A 26647-nucleotide genomic window follows, 5' to 3' on the forward strand; every position below is an offset into this window, starting at 1 on the left:
ACTATTATCTGGGATAAGACCTAATAAATTGTCGACGCTTTTGAGTGCTCCACTGCTGGATAGCACCCCCCCCCTTAGAAGCCACTCGACGTCAAGACCATGCTCCTGCCACTTCATCATTCATTAGGGCTACAGTACATGCAACTCACGAAATGCGATTACTTATCTTTCTTTTATTCTAACTTTCTTAAAAATCTCTTAGACCTATAGTTCTCCTTTGGAAAATGTACCTCATTTTTCCACAATGGCGTGCGTGTATGTGAATCAGTTTTATATCGTGTTCTATCTTTACCCGTGCCCCGTAAACTCTTGCCCACCTAACACTATTAAAGCATATATATAACACATACATACATACGTATACACACCAACGCAACAGCACTCATTCACAAGCTAATTCAATGCAAATAAATTTATCGTTTGCTCACTTTTTGAGTATATAAGACGGTGTTTTTGACTTTCGTAAACATTCGTTATATTGTGTTTGAGGTAGCGAGTTTGTTGGAAATGTTGATCGCGAGCCCGGCTTCTTATGGTAACTTTTATATACATGCGCGCACGCATGCACAGAATACTAATAATGATCGGTAATCAGACACGGAAATTACGAGATAATTGATTAATTAACAGGGACTATGTGTGTTGTATAACAAACCGAGTTGTGGAAAACTACGAAGATTTTATATTTTCAATTGGACAGAGATTCGAAGTGAACTGTGACGTTATATAACACGACGACCATAGAAAACTCTGACTTAATTTTATTTGTTCGCAATCGTATCATATTTCAACAGATCTACTTATAATGATTTCTTTGGTGTTATTTTCTCGTTTGGTGTTCCATACGTATTTCCAATTCTCAATCGTCCGTAATTTATTTAAAGGGCCAATCAACTGTTTTACCGACACTAATCTGTCCGCGACATTTTTCAAAACAATTGCAGATTTTTGTAAGTAAACATGTTTTTTGTGTATGTTTTTTCTGTATGCTGTATGTTCTGTAGATGGTGTACATGAATACATGGCCATCCTACGTAAGTTCCATCTATTAAACTGAAATATCTTGTTGGGAGTACGATTTTTCTGTAACGCCAGAGACAATTTTGGTAACGCAGGAGACGCCCAAAGTGTCTGTAAAATACTTGATTGAATTAAAAATCAGTTCATCGGTGGTGAAGATCGAAAAAAACTAATCGAGCTGCTTTAGTTTCTGTAACAATAGTTGGCGGCATCGTGAGGTCCGCCGCGACGATAATTTTGACATTTACGTCGCGTTTGTGATTGGTTAAATAAGTAAATGGGATTCGCGCTGTCATCGTTCATCCACCATTACCTCTCATATTTCGTTTTCTAGATTTTTTTTTACCGTACAACGGCAAAAACTACTAGACACTGGCAAAATTGTCCTCCAATGGATAGAGCCATATTTTTTTAAAGAAACAACAACAACAATAAGTAAATGAGCGAATCGTAAGCAAAATTGTAACATCAAATGACCCTATTAAACTAACGAGTGCCGGATTTATATTTTTTATGAGTGTAGGCCACTTTATTTCCGCCGCCCATGTAGGTTTCTAAATAATAAAGCTGCATTCACATCTGTCTGTCGTGTTGTGTCGTGACGCATCAGAACGGTATCGGTTTCATACATTTTATGGTTGCGTTCACATTTATCTGATGCAGTGTGTTGTAACGGCTTGTGTTGTGTCGCAACAAAGCTAGAGAGAGAGAGAGAGAGAGAGAGGCTATGGTCAAATCCAGGACTGCTAACGCCATCTAGTGATATTGCGCATGTCAAGAAACCCTCATCAGACCTGTTCTTTTCTGAAGTCTGTTAAAAATACCGTTCTTTCCAGAGCACAAGATGGCAATGGCTACAGCGACGGTCACGGCCACCATGGAGTCCTCTCAGACCCTCATCCAGACGGAGTCGAGGGTCCAGAGGAGCTACCAGGAGGTGCAAGTGTCGGAGCAGCGGCAGGTCAAGAAGAAGAAGTCCATGAGGCGGCATAAGGACGAGGGGACTATATCCGTGGTAAGTGATAAATACTGCCAACTGTACGTCAGCTTTCACAAAATATTGCTTTTCTACTTGTACGGAACCCTAAAAATTCCTCTTTTAAAGCCGGTGAAAAATACGATAGTTAGTGATAAGATCATAACATAAGTAATAATAATACTAGCCGTATCTCTCGTCTCACCCAATTAGAAGAGGAAAGCAGAAAGTTGCACGTCAAATGTAATTACAATCACATCATAATCTAAGAATGGTACGTTTATTTTCTGAACTACATCTCAATCAGTCATTAAATTCCAACTAATCTTATGACGAGATCGCTTTTGACGGCGGCTCAGGAGTAAACAGTCTAGGAAAGTAATTGGATGATAGGAAAAACTAAAAGCATTGAAGCGAGCGAATTCTTGCCAAATCGCACGCAACCGAATACGACAGCAATTAATTAGCTAATGTAGACAGTCTGTGGTAAAGTGCGGCTGGAGGGGTTAATTTTGGGGTTTTCCGAATATTTCGAGGGTTTTGTGCTTTCAAAGTCGTTGTGGCCCAGTGGTTGAACCTTGACCTGCCATGCAGTAGAGGAGCAGAACATGCGCAAAACAAAATTATTATTACTACAAGCGTATACACCTACCTACATCCCACTGCTGGAGTCAGGCCTCGTCTCAAAATGAGAGGACTTGTGGCCCACGCGGGGCCAGATCGGATTGGTAACTTCATACACACCATTGATTGCGTCGCTGGTTTATGCAGGTTTCCTCACGATATTTTCCTTCACCGTGAAGCTTGTGATTTTCAAATGTAATTTTTAACTGTAGAGTGACCATGCATCTTGTAAATAATTAAAAAAAATCTTGTTTGCAACATTTAAAAAAACAAAATTTGCACATGAGTTTCTAAAACTCAGAAATGTAAGCCCGGGTTTGAAACACACGATCCACTACTTGAGAGGCGATAGCTCAAACGGCCCCCACAGCTTTTATTCAGCGGCGTGCAGCACAAAACCTCCTAAATATCCGTGGAAAGCCCCATCAGGCTTGTATATGTATATCCCCCCTCCCACCTTCCCCCTTCAGACCGTACAGACAAAGTTGTGGACAAGAGCTAGTTAAATATTCTCAAGCTTAAACGCTTCTCCCTTTTCCAGTCAAAAAGCTCGTCAAAGCTCCACAAGAAGATGCAAGCCGCCGACGAAAATCCTCAGTGCGCGAAGTGCTCCCGCCCCGTCTACGCCATGGAGCGGGTGAAGGCGGAGAAGCGCGCCTGGCACAAGGAGTGCTTCCGCTGCGTTCAGTGCAACAAGCAGCTCACGTGAGTTACATCACCGTGGCAATGCTATTCAATTTTAACATCTGGCTACAAAGATGTCAGTGATAGTGATGTCCACGTTTTTCCATTAAGATTGTTTTTTTTTGGAACTTTTTGATTGGAATTGAAATAAAAATTAGTAAAAAAAAAAAACAATCTTAATTTGATTGCTTAGTAACGACATCTCTTGTCTGGGTGAGCGGTTAGTTCCAATGGAGTGCCGAAAAAGTTTCTCGATGAGGGCTACGGTATAGATGTCGCTAGCGTCACTGCTTAAGTGGCTAAATAAGAAACAAACAAGCTGAGATATGAGGTGCATAGGGGAAATTCGTGTCTGTACCGTTGACCAGCAGTGGTGTAGCGGTATAGCACGCGGTACGGAATACCGAGGACCTGGGTTCGATTCCCAGTGCTGGTCTTATTTTTCTGGTTTTTCTGTGCATCTATATTTCAGTTTGTATTTTCAATTCACGTTTTTCCATCCATCCATCCATCCATCCATAGCAGCCCTTAGTTCGTCCGTCTTCGGCCATAGGTTTCCTCTCCATTTCTCCACGCCTGGCGATCGACAGCCATATGCATCCATCCTCCTCTGCCTTTCGGCTCTGCTTTTCGCCTGATTGCTTCCAGCCCTGTTCGGGGAGACAAGAAACGTGGCACAAAATAAATTTGTTCTAAACAAAATTTTAACACCCTGCGTGTCTTGGCTCTTAGAGATTTGTTTAAATATCTGTTTTGGTAATTGCCCTGCAACAATACCTAATTGCAATTATGTTAACTATAAAAATTAGCATAATAACAAATAAATTAAAAATATAAGGTAAGTACATAAAAATACGGGTTTGGACGAGTGAAAACAAAATTAAAAGGCAATTGTTAGTTTTCATGGCCTTCTGTTATTTTGATTGTGCATGTTATTTAGAGGTCAATCTAATACCTTTAGACGAGCGACTCTTGTATTATAATCAGAATCTCGGAAACGGCTCTAACGATTTCAATGAAATTTGGTATGTAGGGGTTTTCGAGGATGACAAATCGATCTAGCTTGGTCTTATCTCTGGGAAAATTCTTATTTAACGCTTATTTCGCCCAGGCACTGAACCTTATCCAGTAATCCTTCCGATCTGCATCATAAAATACGGCATGTTATTTTTTGTCACATTTGACCAGTCGAGTCCCGACTAAGACAAGCGATTTTTCAAATATCCATAAATCCAGAATTTATTGTTTTTTAAAAATAAAGGGAAGTCCTTTACACATAATGTGCTATTTTCAATATTTAAGATAGCTGCCATCCATGTGGCATTAATATGGACTTAATATGTTAGTCTGAAATAGTCTTTTTTTTTTCAATCGACCTTTCCACCTACGTTTAGCGGAAGTGTAAAATGCTTCCGCCGTAGAATTAATTGTACTTCTGAAATGTTAACACAATATATTTCTTATGTTCACCAATGTGGCCGAATATGGTTTTTCCCACTAATCAGTACAACTCTACTTCCAAGATATGTGTAGTGTACATACATACATATTTTTTACTGTTATACAAGGTGAAGCTAATAAAGTGTTAAAAAATCTATTATCTTTGCAGCGTGGAAACATACCAGAGCGACCACACTACTCTCTACTGCAAGCCTCACTTCAAGCAACTGTTCGAACCCAAACCGGCCAACGGCGACGACCAGCCGGACGGTAAGTCGTCACCACTAGTACACAGTGACGTTATGTGAGGATAGACAGCGCCAGTAGCCCCGTATGCACCCGCCAGCACCACCACTAGCGCTGCCTACCCCCATGGTGACACTAGCGCTGCCTACCCTCATGGTGACACTAGCGCTGCCTACCCTCATGGTGACACTAGCGCTGCCTACCCTCATGGTGACACTAGCGCTGCCTACCCTCATGGCGACACTAGCGCTGCCTACCTACATGGCAACATTAGCGTTGCCTAAGCTTAGGGCAACACTAGCGCTGCCTACCCGCATGACAACACTAGCGCTGCCTACCCTCATGGCGACACTAGCGCTGCCTACCCTCATGGCGACACTAGCGCTGCCTACCCTCATGGCGACACTAGCGCTGCCTACCCTCATGGCGACACTAGCGCTGCCTACCCTTATGGTGACACTAGCGCTGCCTACCCTCATGGCGACACTAGCGCTGCCTACCTCATGACACTAGCGTGCCTACCCTTATGGCGACACTAGCGCTGCCTACCCTCATGGCGACACTAGCGCTGCCTACCCTCATGGCCACACTAGCGCTGCCTACCCTTATGGTGACACTAGCGCTGCCTACCCTCATGGCGACACTAGCGCTGCCTACCCTCATGGCGACACTAGCGCTGCCTACCCTCATGGCGACACTAGCGCTGCCTACCCTCATGGCGACACTAGCGCTGCCTACCTCATGGCGACACTAGCGCTGCCTACCTATGACACTAGCGCTGCCTACCCTCATGGTGACACTAGCACTGCCACCCTCATGGCGACACTAGCGCTGCCTACCCTCATGGCGACACTAGCGCTGCCTACCCTCATGGCGACACTAGCGCTGCCTACCCTCATGGCGACACTAGCGCTGCCTACTCTCATAGCGACACTAGCGCTGCCTACCCTTATGGTGACACTAGCGCTGCCTACCCTCATGGTGACACTAGCGCTTTCTACCCTCATGGCGACACTAGCGCTGCCTACCCTTATGGTGACAGTAGCGCTGCCTACCCTCATGGCGACACTAGCGCTGCCTACCCTATGGTGACACTAGCGCTGCCTACCCTCATGGCGACACTAGCGCTGCCTACTCTCATAGCGACACTAGCGCTGCCTACCCTTATGGTGACACTAGCGCTTTCTACCCTCATGGCGACACTAGCGCTGCCTACCCTCATGGCGACACTAGCGCTGCCTACCCTCATGGTGACACTAGCGCTGCCTACCCTCATGGCGACACTAGCGCTGCCTACTCTCATAGCGACACTAGCGCTGCCTACCCTCATGGTGACACTAGCGCTGCCTACCCTCATGGCGACACTAGCGCTGCCTACCCTCATGGCCACACTAGCGCTGCCTACCCTTATGGTGACAGTAGCGCTGCCTACCCTCATGGCGACACTAGCGCTGCCTACTCTCATAGCGACACTAGCGCTGCCTACCCTTATGGTGACAGTAGCGCTGCCTACCCGCATGACAACACTAGCGCTGCCTACCCGCATGACAACACTGGCGCTTCCGACCTACATGGCCACATTAGCGTTGACTAAGCTTAGGGCAACACTAGCGCTGCCTACCCTTATGCAATAATAGCGCTGCCTACCCTCATGGCGACACTAGCCTTAACCCTTCACCTTCAACCGGGGTAGTCAGCGAAAAAAGTACTGTCAACTCCCGCCGGCTCCTTGTAGAGCCAGTTGACTGTGTTCGAATTAAGCCTCATAGTCATTTAAATAGAGCTTAAATTTTTTTTTTATTGATATAATAATATTCATAATGTTCTTGGGTTTTGACAGTACTTTTCTTTTGGTAGTGATCGGGTTTTGAAGGGTTAAGGACCGACAAAGTTGAAAAATTTGTATCTTATGTTTGCACATAAACTCTAAATTAAACTATACGATTATGCTCCTTTAATTTACTTAATGTTTGGCTAGTAGAGATCCCTTAACCTCGTAAGGCCCAACGGCCTAAATTAGGAGACACGTCAAAGCAAATGTCAACTTTTACTAATTGACATTAAGGGCCTGTTTGACCACTTGTTGACTAACTTTAAGTGACGGATATCAGTGGCGCCATCTCTGTTTGCTTTGTCCGAATAAACAAAGACGGCATGGCATTACTTTTATCTGACACTTAAAGTTAGTCGACAAATGGTGAAACAGGCCCTAAGTTTCAAATTCTAATAATCGAAATTTGATGTGGGCCTTACGAAGTTAAAGCGATAACTTCACGTATTTTGCCTACATGTACCTATCTCAGATTTATTAATTATGTTCTCCCTTTTAAGAGGGAACCCTAAAAATCAAAAATAATGGTCACGCTCTATCGCGTTCTTTATCAATTCAATGTTCAATCCCCATTATTTGCGCAATGACCCGTTAATAACAAACAATGTATTTTAATAAATCCTTTGGCAACAAGTGATAAAGTTAATTAACTTGTCAACACCTCGTTATTGTATTGACGATGTTAATGAATCATTAGTTTAAAAATATGTTTCTGTAAAATTATTTAGTGTATCCTTGTTCTTTGTTGCAAGTGGAAGTGATTTATACAAAATGGATGGGGAAGATGTGGGTATGTTACTACAATGGATTGTATATTTTTGTAAAATGCTATTTCATTTCGTTTCATAAGGACGTAGTTAAGCCGTGGTAGCCTTGGCCTCTCAAGCAGAGGATCGTGGGTTCCAATCGGGGCTCGCCCAGCCCCCATAAGTTTTCGAAATTTATGTGCGAAATTACATTTGAATTTTACCACGAGCTTTACGATGAAAACGTCGTGAGGAAATCTGAGAAGCAACTCAATGGTGTGTGTGTAGTTGCCAATCCGCACTCGCCCAAGTGAGAACTACGGCACAAGCTCTCTCGTTCTCAGAGGAGGCCAGTGCAGCAGTGGGACGTATATAGGACGGAATGATGATGGTGTTTCCAATAGTACAGCCTAATCTAGAGAAAACTGTCAAAAAAAATTTGCAGAATACATTTTCCAGGTGCACAAAATACATACAAGTATGGTAGAGATATATTAATAGTTTTTATTCATAAATCAATAGACTAAAAATTAAGGGGCTACCCAAGGTTTTCATCGATTATTGACAAGTTTTGAATAGTATCTCCTACTTTTGCACTACAGATAGAATTATAAGTCAAATGGCTACCGGTTCTTCAATCTTTTATCTCCATTTTTGTCTACCGGATTTTGAAAAAAAATGAATACTTAATTTTGTATGATTTTTTTAAACATTGTCTAAAAAAACACTTATTTCGTATCTCTATTGACGTGAAAGATCTACATATTTGGGTTCGTCTTTGACTTCTCTAAAAACGTGTCGACGGTTTTCATTTGAAACTAATTAACACAAAAGTTATGGCCAGAAAACCAGTTTTTTGGCCTAAAATTGTTCAACTTTGATGCCAAATATCTCGAAAACAATGAACTTTGAAGTAAATATGGGATACTATATTGCTTAAAGCCGTTGTTGTTAACATAATAAGCTCCAAAACACATTAGAAAACTAAGGAATTCAGATCGAAGGTCATTGGGGCATGGGATCCCCTTAATATAAAATGCAAATAACCATTGAGTACCTATTGTTTGTTTTATTTGCATTTTTTTTTACTTTTAGCCCAGGAAAATAAAATCAATTTTTAAACCGATATTAAATGCGGATTATTAATAATTTGTTAAATAATGTTTAGAGATAACTTAGTTTACGTTTATATACTATGTTATTTTTAATTTCCGTTAACTTTAAGAGAGCATTCAGAGGCTCAAATGAAGTTAATTTCAAAACACTGGCACTTATAATGAATTGTTTGTTTTGTTTTAGCGGTAGCCCCTAAGAAACACCAGATGATCATCTGCGAAAGCAACCCCATCGAGCTGCCGCCCGATGTTGCCAGAGGTAAGATCTCTATTCAATTCAATACAATTTTATTTAATTGAGATAAAAATCCATATTGGGTTAGTAACAATGTCCTATGAGCTAGTGTTAGAGAAAGAAATAAACAGACGTCAAAACATTTATATTTAAATCATTTCTTTTTATTTTTTGTCAAGTGCCCTGCCGTGGAATGTATAAAAGCCGAGATGCCATTTATTTTGTTCAACCGGTTTAATAAAATAAATTACAATACAAATGTTTTCAATAACAATAAAAACTTGAATTGGACACAAAAACAAATTTGGAAATAAGAGCCAAGTAAAAAAATTAGGATATTAATGGAAGTGTAAATGTCCCAGTGCTCGACATAGTATGCCGAATAGATCAGCTTAAAGCTGAAAAAAATTAAAGTTGACGATTACTGGGAAATTGACTACCAGTCGGACGTGGCCAATGGGTCCCAAGTTCTAGTTGATTGACTCCTGTACGTATGACGTAAATTATGGGTGCCCCTAAAACCTGGACATGTTAATAAATTTGTAATTTCCCGTAGCGTCGGACAAGCCAGACCTGGGCCTCCAGGAGCTGTCCCAGCTGGACGTGAAATCCCGCTTCGAGGTGTTCGAGAACAAGAATAAGACGGAGGCGCCCGCGCCGCCCGAGCCGCGCGCCCCCGCGAGAAAAGCACCGCCCTGCTGTCCAAGCTAGCCAAGTAAGCAATCATCATCATCGAAAATACAAACTGAAATATAGATGCATAGAAAAACCAGAAAAATAAGACCAGTGCTGGGAATCGAACCCAGGTCCTCGGCATTCCGTGCCACGTGCTATACCACTACACCACCACTGGACAGTGATACAGACACGAATTTCTCCTATGCACCACATATCTCAGCTTGTTTGTTTTCTTATTTAGTCACTTAAGCAACGACACTAGCGACATCTATGCTGTAGCCCTCGTCGAGAAACTTTCAGCACCCCATTGGAACTAACCGCTCACCCGGACAAGAGATGTCGTTATTAAGCAATCAAATTAAGATTGGTTTTTTGGAATCTGGGTTTTACGGGATGACCGTAAAAGTAACAAAAAATTTGGAATTGAAATAAAAAATACAAAAAGATTCCAAAAAACCAATCTTACCATCATCATCATCATAGCTCGGACGTTATTCTCTTTGATCATAACCAGGGAGCGTAACTTTGATGCCGATGACAGACGTATGAGCTAAATACAGTGTTTTTATCCAGACCTCTTTAGTTTACTGATATAATCAATGTCAGATAGAACGCAGTCAATTTTCATGGATGGTTTTGGGATTTGGAATTGCCAGAAGTTTTAAGCAAAGAAATATTTTTAAAACCATTGCCATAAAAAAAAAAATTTACATTAAGAAAGGTTTTGACTTTCAACAATATTTTGCTCCATGTGCGGTTATGAGGATTATGAGCACTACAACGCCAATTTGTAATTGGCGGGAGATTTGAGAGTTATATTGCCCTGAGTGTACACGTGAAGTTTATTTAAGTAAATAAAACTAATATTTTTTGTTACAATTAGATTACCCAGTAAAATATTTTATTCACATGGTATTTTAAATTTACATCACTACTAAATTAACGAGTCATAAGCATCATTGCAGTGTTGTAATTTTGTTTTAAGAACATCCTAGTTAGGTCATAATGACGTCACCCGCACCAAAGTTACGCTCCGTGGCCATCAATAATAAAAAATAAAAATAAATAAATATCATGGGACACTTGACACCAATTGACCTAGTCCCAAACTAAGCAAAGCTTGTAAATACAATGGATACTAGGCAACGGATAAACATACTTATATAGATAAATGCATACTTAAATACATTATTGAACATCCAAGACCCGAGAACACACATTCGTATTATTCATACAAATATCCACGCACATCTCTGGTGGGAACGCCGCCTAAAGTATGACCTTTTAGTACTCCTAAGAACAATGTTCTTGGCAAGTAAATTATCTTCAAACAAACCCCTCTTTCTGCGGCTTTATATTACTTCATCTCTCAAGTACCTAGTTTTTTAAACTCTTTCTTTTTGCCATTTCCGACCTTAGCTGTAACGGATTAAAGTTCAGCTTTTTTAGATTGTTTTTCGAGTTGGAACTCACACGTGTTTCGTAGTAGATTTGAATAGTCTTGATAGTAGAAATAAGGGTTTTTAAATATTTTGTACTTTTTAATTGCAGAGGTAACGCACGTTTTTTACTTCGTTAAATATGACCAGTTTGGACAAGTTCCTCAATTCTGTGACTGTTTTTTTAAAACTAATTTTGTGTCGAGTAATGGTAGAAAAAATGTTTTTTAATTATAATTGCTTGTTTTAGTAGATGTGTATGGTAGAAAAAATGTAGCTTGCTACGTATATAAAAATTCATATATTTTCGAAATGCCACAAATGTTAAGTATCCACACACACATCTCGATAAAAATATTCTTTCCTATTTCATTTTAGTCCTTTTGATACAATCAAATCAAGTCCTAAGCGAAAGTTTATATGTTGTTTTATTTTTAACTTCATGGGATCGAGATAAAATCCCAAATGTGAGTTTTGTGAATTCCTACGGGTATATTTTCGAAATTCAATAATAACCTAAATGGTTTACGAGTGCAAAGCCGCGGGTAAAGCCTACTTACTCGTAACTTTTAATAATGTATCATTAATAGGTATATTTACAATAAAACCAAATTATTTGACATTAAATTATTGGAAATGCAAATATCTTCGCTTACAATCAGGCGTTTTGATATTATAAACAGATCTGATCGTGATCAATTGCAATCCTATTTCTTTATTAAAATAATAATTAGTTTACCAACCCTCCAGTCAAGTATCAAACCCGCGCGATCCCATCACAGATGCCACTTACACTTGCGTCATATGAGGCGCTGATTTCAAACATTCTATTTTTGTTACCCCTGGCAATGGGAGTGTCGGTTCTGCGCGAAACTTAACAATTGGACAACGTACAATGCTGCTTTTGAATGTAAATTAAAAATATACTTGTGAAATAAGCTGCTGTTACTGCGCAGACACGTGCGAAGATACGTCTGTGCGAAACATGAAAATTGTAGTTGAGAAAAATGTTTAAGGTAAAATTTTAAGTTGTAACCGAAAAATAACGTGTCATTTCTGATACGTAATTGGTGTGCCTAAATATTATTTTTTGAGAGGCTTACTAGCTACTATCCTTACTTCCTTACTAATATTATAAAGGCGAACGTGAATACTCACTTTACGTTTGTTTCACAGAAAATTTTAGTTCCCACGGACTGGCGATAAACGAAATTCACGACGAAATCAGACAAAGGAAATGCTAAATGTCAAGTCTATGCTATTAGCCGTTAAGGAGTTGTCCTGCGGAGACGATTCTGGACCGATCACCAGAATTTCACTAACATTCATGTATTGTAACCGGACTTACATAAATATGCCAAATTTGAAGTAAATCCTACCATTCAAAGTGCGCCGAAATGAACTTCCAAGATTTGATCAAACTAACATGATAAAAGCTCACTTTAAACGTACTATCGTGGTAGCGGCAAGTTTTTTCAGGAGCTTTTACTACCATTTAATATCTTCTGTACTTTACTAATAATCCATCGAATATTAGACTCTATGCCCTTGACTTACAAAGTTAGTTTATTTACAAAGCTGATGAAACTAAGTTGGTATGTTGAGGAAATTTAATTTCGTGTCATATATCGTTTAGCGTTACGATCGGTTGCCGTTTCGGAACTTTCAGTGACTAGTTTTTAAAATAAAAAATAAAAATTGTCTTTAATAATGATGGCTTTTGCCGTGTCAGTGAGAAGGTGATTTTCACGTTGTGTTTTTAGTTTTAAAAGTGTTAGATGCGGTGCTGTTTTTTATACTTATTCGGTGTTTAGCTCTCGTTAAAATTTTAATCTTTTTGTGTTTTTAACTCTGTTATTTGAGAATCGATTTGAAAAAAAATCTTTATTTGGTGGGCATATTTTCAGTTTCATCCCATTTTCATTTAAAGAAGAAATACCTTCCCTGGGTGAAAATATACGTTCTACACCAAAATATAACGTTACTACCTGGGGTTATAGCGTCTAAAAATCCCAGCTTTCACAGAAATGTAGTTTACACGTAGAAGTTATTAAAAATACCATAAAATGGCACTAAAATATGACATTAGATCAAATATGTTAGCTTGTACATAAGTTATAGCCTTTAAGGATACAAAATGTGTTTGTTATAATCTGATAAATATGCACTTTAAAGTATTGTGACGCATTAGCCCCGGTTTGACCTTAATTTTTTGTGTGAATTATGACTTGAGTTACGGACTTTATAAAAACTAATTTTCAAATTTACACTGTTTTACTGCACATAGTTCATTATAGTGTATCTTAATTCTTGACTGTCTTTTAAACAGTAAGCGTTAGGCCATATATTAGAGAAATTTCTTCATTTGACTTAGATTTTTTAGAAAAATATGGCTCTGTCCATTGGAGGACAATTTTGCCAGTGTCTAGTAGGTTTTGCCGTTGTACGGTAAATAATTCTAGAAAACGAAATATGACAGGTAATGGTGGATCTTCATTTGACTTGTTTCTTTAAAGTTGATTGAGATCAAAAATAACACACCATACTGTATAGGTAGAGTCATTCACGATGACGCGTGCCGTGGTTCTTATTACAATGTCATTAATGTTTAATTTTGACAAAAGGGATGGCACTAGGTAAACAGTTGTATTGTCAAATTAATTCAGAAAATTGGCACCAAAAAGTACTTATCGTTTCAAAACCTTTTTTAACACTGCTTTTTAGAGCACTGCTTGTTTCTCTCATGACAAACACAAACCTGTGTCAAGTGTCACAGTTTAAATGTCACGTCAACATCTGTGTTTTCCGAGATATATCGAGTGTTCCTTCAATACAGTTTAATGTACGTTTGTCTGTCGTGTTGCAGGTTCAAAGCCAAGGGAATGGACGTGGGCGTCTCCGATGAGTTCCTGAATGGCGTGCCCGTGGAAGCCAGCTCCAGTGAGCCTGAAGATGAGGAGGGTAAGCTGTTCTCTTCATCAATACACATCATCATCATCATCATCATCAGCCTATAGCAGTCCACTGCTGGACATGGTCCTCCCCCAAAGAGCGCCATTGCGTCCTGTCTTCGGTTAGACGCACCCAGCTTCTACCAGCAGCCTTTTGTAGATCGTCACTCCATCTGGCCGGAGGGCGTTCTACACTACGTTTGCCAAGACGCGGTCTCCACTCAAGAACTCGTTTACTCCAGCGGTTGTCGGTTCTGCGACAGATATGACCAGCCCACTGCCACTTCAACTTGCTAATTCTCTGAGCTATGTCGATGACATCAGTTCTGTGTCGAATAGCCTCGTTGCGGATTCTATCTTTCAGAGAAACTCCGAGCATAGCTCGTTCCATAGCTCGCTGAGCGACCTTGAAGTGGTGGATTAGTCGTACTGTGAGTGTCCACGTTTCAGCTCCGTATGTAATGACGGGTGGGACGCACTGGTTGAAACTTTCGTTTTCAGACATTGCGGTATGAATGACGAGAAAACTGCCCAGCCCAGCTGAATCCTCCGCTTGGCCTCCTTCTCAGTTGTTTCTACCTAGCTGCAAAATCTGCCCGAGGTATGTGTACTCCGAAACAACTTCAAGAATACACATCAGGAAATTTTAATGCAATTGGGAACATACTATTTTCAATAGGCGTCCGCGTAGACCCTAAGGTATTAATTTCTTTAGTTTATTTACCACTGTTGTTCACAGATGAAGACTCAGTCCTCAAGAACTCATACAAGCACACACACAAGGGCGAGGCGCCGGTGTCCTTCTGCAACATGAGCGAGATCGTCGGCAAGTTCGAGACCGGCCAGCACGGCGCCTCCGAGCGCACCCGGGAGCGCAAACAGGAGATACAGAACATACGCAGCAGGCTGTTCATGGTCAGTGGGAAAGAGCCATGCGTTACGAAACATACGTAGCAGCTACTGCCTACGCCTGCCAAAGAGTTACAACCAACCTCTATACATACAAAACAAAATAGTTATTAACATGTTTTTCCTTTTTTTACAGGGCAAGCAAGCCAAAATCAAAGAGATGTACGAACAGTCCGTAATGCAGAGCGAGCAAAGTAAGCATTACATTATTTTTACTAATATTTTCAGCTAGCCTTTACTTTGCGCTAGTTTACTTTTGGCTTTTCGCTTTAACCATTAGATCTAGCAATTGAATTGTATTTTCATTATTACAAAAAAAAAACGTGGGAGTTTCCAAAAAATATACCGTGGCTTTCATTAACCCTTGATAAGGTAGAGGCCATTTAGCGACCATTTGCATTGAGTTGGAAACTGAACCTTATTAATTTCAGAATACGTCACAATTTCTATTGTAATTATTGAAAATACGACTAGCTTTATAATATTCTTTTACAGGCATGTATTCGATAGCTGCTTTTGATTCCGCTCCAATAAATAGGGTCTTAATAAGGGTTAACATGGCATAATAAAACAGGCGTGTCTAATTTCTTATTTCCAATCCTAGCGGTTGAAATTTTTGAAATCTGTTCATAAATGACGGATTTCTGTAGTAGGAAAACATAAAAAAACGCACAAATAAACTGTTAGTACGGTGGCAATTAAACTATATTAAAAGTTATTATACTTAGAAGTACACTAGGAAAGGATTCCCACGGCATAGAAAGCTAGCCATTTTTCATTCTTCTGCGTGATAAAGCTAGCATAAATGGCATATCTACTGAGTTTAAAAAAGTCCAAAATTAATACTCTTTTCCTTTGTTCAGGTGTGACGTCAGCAGACAAGATCTCACGCGAGCTAGATCTGGACGCGGAGAAAGCTCGCGCCATCAAGCAGCGCTTCGAGAATGGAGAAGTGTTCAACGATGAGAACCAGCCGCCCAGGAACCGGGAGATCGACGATCGCGCGCTCTTCAACGAAGGTATTCATTCTCTTAACCTAGTTTTATTTTAGGCCACGTAACGTAGCAATCATCTACAGGCGACTTGCAGCCAGTCGTCGCGATATAGTATCACTGAGGGATTTCACAGAGGCGAAATGTCGCTAGATGGCGTTAGTGTCGTGAGGTACGTTTGACGTGTGACGTTTGTTTGCGATTGGCTCATTTAGTTATTTTTCACCACACTTGCTCTTAAACAGTGTCGAACATGCAGGCTACCTTGGTTGCAACCCCCCAAATAAAACCCTCGACCTTAATGTGCTTGTCATGAAACCCGTGGTCGGTAAATGAGTCATTGCCCGTACTAATTTTCATGTCATGAAGGCCAAGGTCGGTAAATGAGTCATTGCGCGTACTAATGGCTGCTGCGCGCGCTGCGGCAGGACTACATGGACCACCACATGCACACGCGGCTCAGGCACATGCTGCGGGAGGGGGAGGGCATGCAGCGCTGCCAAGAGCGCAGCCTAAGGTATCGCCAATATTTGGAACAATTATATTTTTTCTTTTACAAATATAAAATTTTACTCGCAAATGTGATGAAAAACATTGTATGTCGCACGGGCGGTACTAGAATTACGAACATCGACTTCGGGCTTCTAATAGACTCTCGTTCGTAATTCCTTATTTACCGCCCTTAAGACACAATGTACTATAACCAATCACGAGCAAACGTCAAACAGACCACACGACACTAACGCCATCTAGCGATATTTCGCCTCTGTGAACACCCTCCTTAGGGGCCGTTTCACCATCCATTGATTAGCGTTAACTGACGGTTAAAGGTGATGTCGTCTCTATTTGTTTTTTTTTTCGAATAGACGGAGACGGCATCACATTTAACCGTCAGTTAACACTAATCAATGGATGGTGAAACAGCCACTTAGTCTAAAAAGAACGAAAATCGAAAAAAAAAGTATGAAGCGGTCTAAGAAGCAATAGCACCGCTCTGGTGGAAACAGCTGAGCGGAGCGAGGATAAGTAAATGAAGCGTTTCTATCATGATCATCATGCCAGCCGAATGACGTCCACTGCTGGACATAGGCCTCCCCCAAGGCTCTCCACTCAGACCGGTCTTGTGCTTTCCGCATCCACCGCGATCCCGCGATCTTAACCAGGCGTAGCGTCAGGGGCCTTAGCGTTTCTATTGGTTCATAAAAAACTCATTCCTCGCTACACATCCTCGCTCATCTCTGGTCGAAAGTCAGGCTAAAACTGTTATACTGTGTAAGTTTTTTTTTATAAAAATAAATGACGATGATTCTGTAGTGTAATTTTGTTTATTCGCAGGCATTGGCAAGAAGTCTCGCTCGATCTTCCTGGAGCTCGATGCCAACGCCAAGAGCCAGTCGCCCACGTCCCCGCCGCCGCAGGACGCGCCCAAGCGGAAAGAGATCGTGAGTCAACAACAATACTAAAATAAAATCCTGTAAATGTAAATTAATCCATATTTTCTAAATTTGTCATCGACATTTTTATAACGTTTTAAACTTTCGTGATTTTCACTCACGAGTAGACCAGTGCAATTTTGCCGAAACGTCGAGGTAAATATTACTCGTGTGTGTTAGCGTGATAAGTCCCGCTGGTGGTATTTTGACTATGATCGAAATTTTCATTTTATTTTCATGTTTTTACTTTAATTATTATTATTTTAAACATAAATAAAATCGATTTCATTTAATTCAGATAAATACTGTACAAATGGAACCGTAGATGTAACTCTGTGCCTACCACTGTCACAATAATAAAACCGTATCTTTCGAATAATAATAATAATAAATCCATAATTTCAAACGATAAGGATTAGTGTATTTTATTGTAATTAACCCTTAATAAGGCCCCATTTATTGGAGCGTACTACCACAGAATCAAAAGCAGCTATCGAATACATACCTGTCAAAGAATATTGTTAAAGCTAGTCGTATTTTCAATAATTACAATGGAAATTGTGACGTATTATGAAATTAATAAGGTTCAGTTTCCAACTCGATGCAAGTGGTCGCTAAATCGCCTCTACCTTATAAAGGGTTAATAGACGGACGCTTTCATATTTTAAGTGTGTATTTTTTAAATATCACAAAAGCTTAAAGGGGATGTGCTTTTTCAGCTATTTTAGCTGAAGATACTTATATCTTCAGCCGTGTTGGCCTAGTGGTTTGACCTATCGCCTCTCAAACAGAGGGTCGTGGGTTCAAACCCCGGCTCGCACCTCTGAGTTTGTCGAAATTCATATGCGGAATTACATTTGAAATTTACCACGAGCTTTGCGGTGAAGGAAAACATCGTGAGGAAACCTGCAAAAACCTGCGAAACAATTCAATGGTGCGTGTGAAGTTCCCAATCCGCACTGGGCCCGCGTGGGAACTATGGCCCAAGCCTCTTGTTCTGAGAGGAGGCCTGTGCCCAGCAGTGGGACGTATATAGGCTGGGATGATGATAATGATAACTTATATCTTTATTGTTTGTTTGCCAACCTGTCAAGATCTGTTCCTAAGAATAGTTACTTGAATCGAATACAGTCTACAGCTGTTAAATGGAAAATAATAAAAAAGATCTTTGTAACGTCGTAAATTAAGCATCTATTTATTTTACATGTTTTCATAAAAACGTCCTTTACCTCTTCACCGCCCCAGTCATCCAGTCGGGACAGCCAATGGAATGCCTCACACGCCACGGTCATCTATACATAATCATGATCAACATTCAACTCGAAATTAATCCTTCTGTAATGGAATTAAAAATTGTTTGGGCTCCACAGAAAACCAGCGTTGCTGCACATAATGTGCGGCAACACATGCTGAGTGGAGACCCTTTTTGGTATCCTGCTGTGTCACCTAGTAACATAGTTTTAGTGCTAGTTCTAGTCTTAGTTTTAGGTGGTACATTTTTGGAGCCAAAATAAACTTTTCTTTCTTTCTTTCTTTCTTTTGCGGCGGTGAAGAGGTATTTGTATCTACGTGGTATCTACAAATTTCCAAGAAAATCTCAACTAGTATCTAGAATTATACCCACTATTGTGAATGTCGCAGCCGTTCGTGCCGAAGGACGTAGTCCGCGCGGCAGATAAGGTGGAGGAGGTGCACATACAGACGGCCGACATCTCGGACCGGTTCAAGTTCTTCGAGACCTACAAGCCAGAAGAAACCCGCAAGGAGTTCCGCATGACGCCGCCCAGGCAGATACAGGTACGGGATCAATCAACTTTTTCTTGTTTGCTATTTGTCCCGTTGTAATCTTCTTGTACCGTTTTTTAATAGTAATAATGCATTATTCATATCTCCAAAGTATACTTTTGTCGGTGACTTCAAAAAATTCAACTGCTCCCGATTGAATTGAATTTAATAATAAGTAAATTTATTTTTTGTTTTGAGTTAGTTTTTAGAGAAGGTCCTCACTGAAAATCAGCGCCACGGCTTGCCGTGGCATTATGCTGAGTGGGGACCTGTTTAGCGTCATGTATGTCTTGTCTTTGGTCTATTGTTATGTTTATTGTGATGTTTTATGGCGTTAAATAAATGTATATTCTTTCTTTTTTTTTGTCAAAGAGACATTTATGACAATATTTCAGACTATTTTCAACAATTGTCCAGCATGAAACACAAATTTTGATTCACGTTCAAAGTTTCACCCTGTACCCTCCTGCTCGGAGGGTCATCCCCTATTTCGCGGCCTCTGCAGTAACCTATTATAAAACATTACATTCTCCATTTGTCCAGCGTCCGAAGTCGCCGTCGCCGGAGGTGTATCACGAGCCGAGCGTGGTCCGCGGGGGCGCGGCGCCCGACACGGGGCTGGCGGCCGACCGGCACACCGCCTCGCGCATGATCGACGTCTTCCGGCAGATGGAGGAGCAGCGCCGGCAGCCGCAGGACCACGGTCAGACATCATCTTAAGTGTTTAAAGTTTGTGCCGGTTTGGCTTTAGCTGTAAGGGTACAAATGTAATTTAATAAATAAATAAATAAATAAATAAAATCATCTCAGCCGTAGGACGTCCACTGTTGGACATAGGCCTCCCCCATAGACCTCCAGATGCTCTGGTCTGCATCCATCGTGAACCCGCGGCTTTAACTAGGTTATCCGTCCATCTCGTTGGTGGACACACATGTATGTGCATTGTGCGGGTCAAATCTTGCAAGTTGAATTTGACCCACTTCCAATGTTCGGATTGACTTTAAATTTTGCATACTTATGTAAATATGGTGACAATACATACAGTAATCTAGTAGTGACATTTTTGAACATGAAACTACCGTGAGACGCACCCATATTATGATATCGTCCCGGATAAGTGTAAACCTGTTTAAAAAAAATATACCTCGTTGAGTTTCTTGCCGGATTCTTCTCAACAGAGGTTTTTCCGAACCGGTGGTAAATTTTTTTGAAATTCATAAGTGCTTGTTAAAGCCTAAATTGAATAAAGATATTTTGAATTTGATAAACTCACCCAGTTCACCTTTCGCTCAGTTCGCCTTTGTACTCTTTTGTTTTGTTGTTTCTTGTAGTGTTTTATGTACAATAAAGTACATACATACATACATTTTCACGTCTTAAATCGAGTTTAGCCCGAAATATAGCTAAACTCGATTTAAGATGTGTGTTATCCGGGACCATATCATTTAATAGTAGTGACATCCTGGTGGTCCAGCTAGAATCGCCTCTGCAAGACGGAACTTCTCAACTGTTCAATAGCATCGACTTGAAATTTGGTACGGAAATGTAGTTTGGATGATAATGCAAGAACAGTCAACAAAAAAGTCTGCAAAAAAACCTTTTTTTTTAAATTTATTTTAGTGAAAAGACTTGGAATCTTTTGCCTCTCCCCTCCAGGCCCGAAGCCGTTGAAGTGCTTCACCCCCCCTCCGCCGGGCGAGCACACCCACCAGGGGGAGTCCTCCGAGGAGGAGTACAGCGACGAAGAATACGAAGAGGACAGCGAGGAGGAACGCCAGCGGTACTACAACGAGGCGCGGGATCAGGACGAGGCGCTTAAACAGGTGAAACTGCAGTTCAGGGATACGGATGTATGGGAATCCAAATAAAAAAATAATGAAATTGTTTTTTTAATAGTTGTGAAGTCAGTGCCTTGGCACTCGAGCCAGCAGGAGCAATAGAAGTTTCATAGATAATATGGAGGTAAGGTAGACGACTACAAGTCCACTCCTGCTGGCTCGTTTTTTCCTCTATTTAGTATAACTAATCTAAGTTGTAATAGCAGTTGCTCGTCAAATTTACAAAATTATTGTTTTTTTCGACGCAGACACTAATTGTTGAGAAGTCCACCAGGCCTTATATTAGCGATTTTGTATTGAATTTCATTAATATTATTAGCATGTACTTTATTATGCAATGAGGGCTATCGCGTATGAATTCGCCACTAGAGGCGCTAGTGTAGCGTGAGGTCTCCGAAATGTCAAATCTCATAGTTTTTGGTGAGCTACGCGGGTTTATTTATAATTAGAATAATTTTGTAAATATTTTGCAATATCTGAAATTAATTACGGCAAATATGCCTTCCGGGGCAATGAATGTCTGTGTTTTGAGACAGTTTTGTCTTTCGGAAACCTTTGTCCTCCCTTTTTTCCGAACAAAACGGGGACTATGCAACACTGTGGCATCCTCGATAATGTTATGGTACAGTTTTAAGGTGTATTAAATATGATTTTAATCTAAACTTTATTTTCACGCCCGTAATAACAGACTTTAAAAGCCATACTTAAAAACCTCACGCAACAGTGCGCCATCTAGTGAGACAAAAAACGATAGCCCTCATTGGCTCTGGTGGTATATCTAATAAAAATAAATGATCAGAGTGTGGTGAAATATGGGGTAAATTTGTATCAGGCGCAGCAGCTGGCGCGCACGAAGAGTTTCCGCGACCGCTTCGAGCACTGGTCGGAGTCGGAGCCGGCGCGCTCGCCCTCCGGCGTCGTCATCGAGCGCGACGACGACGGAGAGTCGCAGCTCGAGACTGCCAAGAGGTAATGCCTTAATTAAGTCTGACCCAATAATAGTACATTGTGTCTTACGGGCTGTAAGTGGGGAGTTACGAACGAGATTCTATTAGAAGCCCAAGGTGAATGTATGTATGAATGTATTTGTGAAAGAATATTTTTTTTTTATAAAAATTGCCGAAAGCTGCCGCAGCTTGAGGGCAGCGCCAACTCTCCCGCTGCTGCGCGTTGTGCGCGGCCGCAAAGAAAAGGTCCTTCGGTTGCGACACTGTTTACGAGCAAGTGTGATGAAAATAAATAAATATCATGGGACACTTGACACCAATTGACCTAGTCCCAAACTAAGCAAAGCTTGTACAGTCAAGGGCAAAGATATCGACACGGCCAAAGTTACAAAAATATGTATACACGACTTTATGCACTTAACAATTAGGCCCTGTATACATATTTTTGCAACTTTGGCCGTGTCGATATCTTTGCCCTTGACTGTCCTATGGATAGGCAACGGATAAACATACTTATATAGATAAATACATACATAAATACATATTAAACATCCAAGACCCGAGAACAAACATTCGTATTATTCATACAAACATCCGCCCCGCCCGGGATTTGAACCCGAGACCTCAAGCTTCGTAGTCAGGTTCTCTAATCACTTGGGCATCCGGTCGTCCACTGAAATTTAAAACTTTAAAAAATAACAATCACTTTGTTCCCAGTTTGCGTGAGAAATTCGAAGCCATGAAGGGGCAGCCGACCAACGTGGCGAAAACCTTCGCACCTAAAGTCAACCGATTTGTGGTAAGCTTTTAGATTTTAACTGTCAGTACTAGCTATTCATGCTGTTCACACAAATGTCGCCACCTCGTTCCCGCGCAACAGTTTGAGGGGCCCATCTAGTGAACTTCGAGTCACCGCCTATTAAAATATGAATTTATGAGATGTTGCAATGGTAGGTGTCTGGTAGGCCGGGAATACACTTGCCTGTAGCTCGCACGTTTTCATACAAGCTTGCTCACGTGTGTCGTATTTGTATCAAGATTGACGTACACGTGCCAGCTACTCGTCCGAAAATGTGCGAGCTAAAGCATGTGTATTTCCAACCTTAGCAGGTTTGTGGTCACAGCCATCGAAAAATCGGTCAAGTGCGAGTCGGACTACGAACTCGCTCTTGAACAAGCATGACTCATGAACGACTTTTGAAAGTGTCGTCACAAGTCTATTAGAGATGCGGGCATGCCCATCGTGCCCACTACGGTGGATCCAGATGCACTGGACGATTTACCCTCCCTAAGCATGGTGTACGTTCCTTAAATCTAAAGTATTGTTTTGTTTTTACAGTAACCAACGAGCGGAGTCCATCGTAACTGCCTTAGATTACCAAAGCCTTACGTTTTTAACCCTGTTTTAAAGTTGTAAAGTCTCGTATTGCCAATTGTATAAGTTATGGTTGTAACCTAGTTAAACTTTTGACCAGTGTCTTATAAATTATAAATACATAACGCACAATACAATCAATCACCTACAAGCGCTCAAAATCAAGGGATAATGTACGTTAAAACTCGAAAAAGGTCCTTCTAACAAATGATAAGTAACTTTATGTAATTTTTAACACACTGTTATTTGCTTCACTTGTAAATGTATATAACGGGGTCTTTAACTTGATTTTCACCTACTTCATATTGTGATACTGACACGAATCTCGGTAATTAAGCGTATGAAGACAATTCAATGATATGGTACCATCGAGCTGATGATAGAGCTGGAAGCTGGATACTGAAAACACAAGACAACCTACCTAGACATGTTTTGGTTAGTGAGAATAGTCTCTATGGTGATATTTGACTAATAATGGTATTCAAGTTCAAGGCAGGCACTGGAATTCCAAGACAGAACAACGTGACCTAGTCGTGTTTGGATGTTCGAATGACCTTAAGGCACAGAATAAGTAATAGTACAAGTACAGAAGGTTCTCTCTTTTGATGTTGACGAAGGCCGCCATTTTATATGCCTAAAATCACCGCGCACCACCAAGCAACATTGAACTCTAGTGCTGCGCGCGAAGGTCGTTATTATTCAGCACTGACGTTTTGGTTTAGGATAGGGTTGTAAATCAATATAAAAAAATACTCACATATAACTTAAGAGTAAATTCGGACAAATACTTAGTTTTCTAGCATTTTTAAATTGACGCGCCTACGATCTCTGACGGTCACAAAATGGATAATTGTACAAGGTCGCGTGCCGAATGCGTCTTCGGCTGCGTCAAAGGTCGTGTACGCCCGCAGTGGGCTTTGGTAAATCGCAAATTACCTATCTGTTCTTTTGTTGCACTCGCACTTAATATGGTTTCGAACAGAATTGGGTTGATTAGTGTAATTGTTATGTACAGAATATGAATATATAAATAAAATAAATATGAATGCAATATTTTTTTGCACTCATCGTGAACCAGTTTCACGAAAATCACACAGCTACACGTAAACGCGACAAGTTCGAGCGAAGCGAGAGACTGCGAGCGTGCGTGCCGGGCGGTGCTCATAGCCCTAGTGAGTTAACCCACGCCGGCGTGGGGTGTTTTGATACTTACAGAATCGCACCTATATCGCGGAGTGCGCCGCGCCTGCTTAAGGTGAATTTGCCCAATTTATATTTTAGTACGGTTAACCACGTTTGTTAGTTTTTTGAACTATATTTTATTCTTATTTAAAACGTCAAGTTGTCTATAAGGATACGCTGTAGTAGTACTACAACTACTGTTATAGATAAAAGTACTTAAAACTTAGGAAACTTTTTGCATGTAGTAAGGACCTTTCAGATTGATTCATACCTGTTTATCACAAAAGACTGATGTGTGTAAACACGCAGAAGGTTCAAATGTACATTATTTAAGACATTAGCGGTCAAAAGGTTAACAACTTATTTAGATAGTAAATATATTTATACATTTTATATTAAGGACTGATAGTTTGCATTTTATAAACGAGTGCTTTCGAGCGTGCAATATTGCTTCGGCTCAAGTTTTATTCAATTTGGACATGACAAATATTACTTAGCATTAGCAATAATTTTCATTAAGAGATTGCTCAGAAAGACTAGAAAATGGACAAGTGGAGCTTACATTTTTTAATAAGAAATTATTGCTCTCTTTTTTTGCTCTTTATGGGTAGGCTGTATTTCGCAGCATTGGAATCGCTGTTTTATAATGATAAACAGATTAGTTCGCCAATGGTTGATTTAAAAAATCCAAGTTAATTCAAGGTCGGATGAGTGAGATTATATTTACATTGATGACTAGATAATTTTTTTATACTTAACCAGTTGATTCATATTTTTGAAAAATTACTGTTGCTGTTTTGTCGTATATATTATATATGTGTAAGATTGTCAATATAATATAAGCGTATATTGTATGTGACTTTGTAAAATAAATCGAAATTATACTGAGTATTTTCAAAAACAAGAGTACAAAACTATAAGTACTGTAAAATAGCCTTATATGTCCATTCGTGACAATTTTTTTACATGTCCAATTTTGTAATTGTAGATATATTGTATTCTATTTTTGGAAATGCTCCAATTATTTAGCCAAGATACGAATTCTCGGCATTTTAGTCAAAAGTATTACGTGCACTGGTCAATCATCATCTTGCCATATTTTATTATTAAATTTTTATTTAGGTTTTCTTAAAACTCATTTCGCTATTCAGTAGATAATTATACCCTAAAATATAAAACAATATCGGAATATACCAGCAGAACTGGCAGTTCTGTTTTAGGGCATTCTTTATTTACAGGATGCATTTCAAAGATTTTAGATGTTTAGATAGGTACGCCCTTATCATACTTTGAGCGCGCCGAAATGTGTCAACTTCGAAAGTGAATGAGATTTGGAATCATAACAGAGAAAGTAGTGTTGATAATTACCGTAAGGCAGAAAGAGATGGCACTAATTTCTCAGTACCGCGCCGTAGCGTGTAATGTTACTACTTTTTCGCTGCGAAGGAATATCTATATCTAAACTTCTAAATCTTTGGTTGCGTTACTGTTAAAGTTGCTGTGAATTTCTAAGGCCGTCTTGCAGGAAAAATAAATCTAGATGTAGTAGTAAAACCTGGCTTAAGATTGACAGTTCCATACATTTTGACACTACTAAACTGAGGTTAACACTAACTCGAGATTTGTGTTTCCAGCAAGTAGCCAGCCATAAGTGTATTTCTCTGAGATTTTAATATCTGTTCTGTGAGAATCTCAATCGATGAATCATCTAATTTAATCATTTAATTTCACCTTCATCTAGCTAGGTAACGTAACGTCCCGACTGATCAGATTCTCCGTATTTATTGTTTGTACTTACGTTTTTCGATGTTTTTCAATTATATTTAGACCCTTCAGTAGGTAAATAAATGACGTAAAATTATATTTTTGTTTTATTTTAATAATGCGGGAATTACTTCAAGTTTTCGGTTACATTGCGGCCGTTGAAGTTCAAAACGTTGCGACACCTTAACGCATTCACTGCCACTGACGCACATATGCGTTTTCGGAACTTCGCCCAGTGCCGCTGTCATAATTATTCATACATTTGGAACGCACTCGTGCGTCTGGCAGTAAATTAACACTGGTAGTCAAAATTAGATTTTTTTCCGTTGTGACCCGAAATTAAACCATGCAAAATGTATGGGTAATTTTCGTGTCACAACGGGACTTTCCAGTCAAACGTTTTTCAGACTAGCGTTTCTTTATGCGTATAGTCGTTT

General features: G+C 40.2%; 1 protein-coding gene across 1 annotated transcript; it reads left to right on the forward strand.

Annotated features, from left to right (window-relative positions):
- The first annotated feature begins 488 nt into the window (after positions 1 to 488).
- Positions 489 to 26307, forward strand: LOC141438642 (uncharacterized). The gene is given in 18 exon segments (XM_074102505.1): positions 489 to 535; positions 1857 to 2035; positions 3162 to 3325; positions 4914 to 5014; positions 8867 to 8941; positions 9474 to 9587; positions 9590 to 9632; positions 13901 to 13995; positions 14725 to 14900; positions 15031 to 15088; positions 15758 to 15913; positions 17222 to 17328; positions 18961 to 19116; positions 19648 to 19807; positions 20761 to 20927; positions 21775 to 21911; positions 22607 to 22688; positions 23229 to 26307. Coding segments are annotated over 18 exon segments (2001 nt in total). The 5' UTR covers positions 489 to 507; the 3' UTR covers positions 23232 to 26307.
- Positions 26308 to 26647: the final 340 nt, after the last annotated feature.

Source organism: Choristoneura fumiferana, chromosome 19, assembly GCF_025370935.1.
Source record: "Choristoneura fumiferana chromosome 19, NRCan_CFum_1, whole genome shotgun sequence".
Taxonomy (NCBI): Eukaryota; Metazoa; Arthropoda; class Insecta; order Lepidoptera; family Tortricidae; genus Choristoneura; species Choristoneura fumiferana.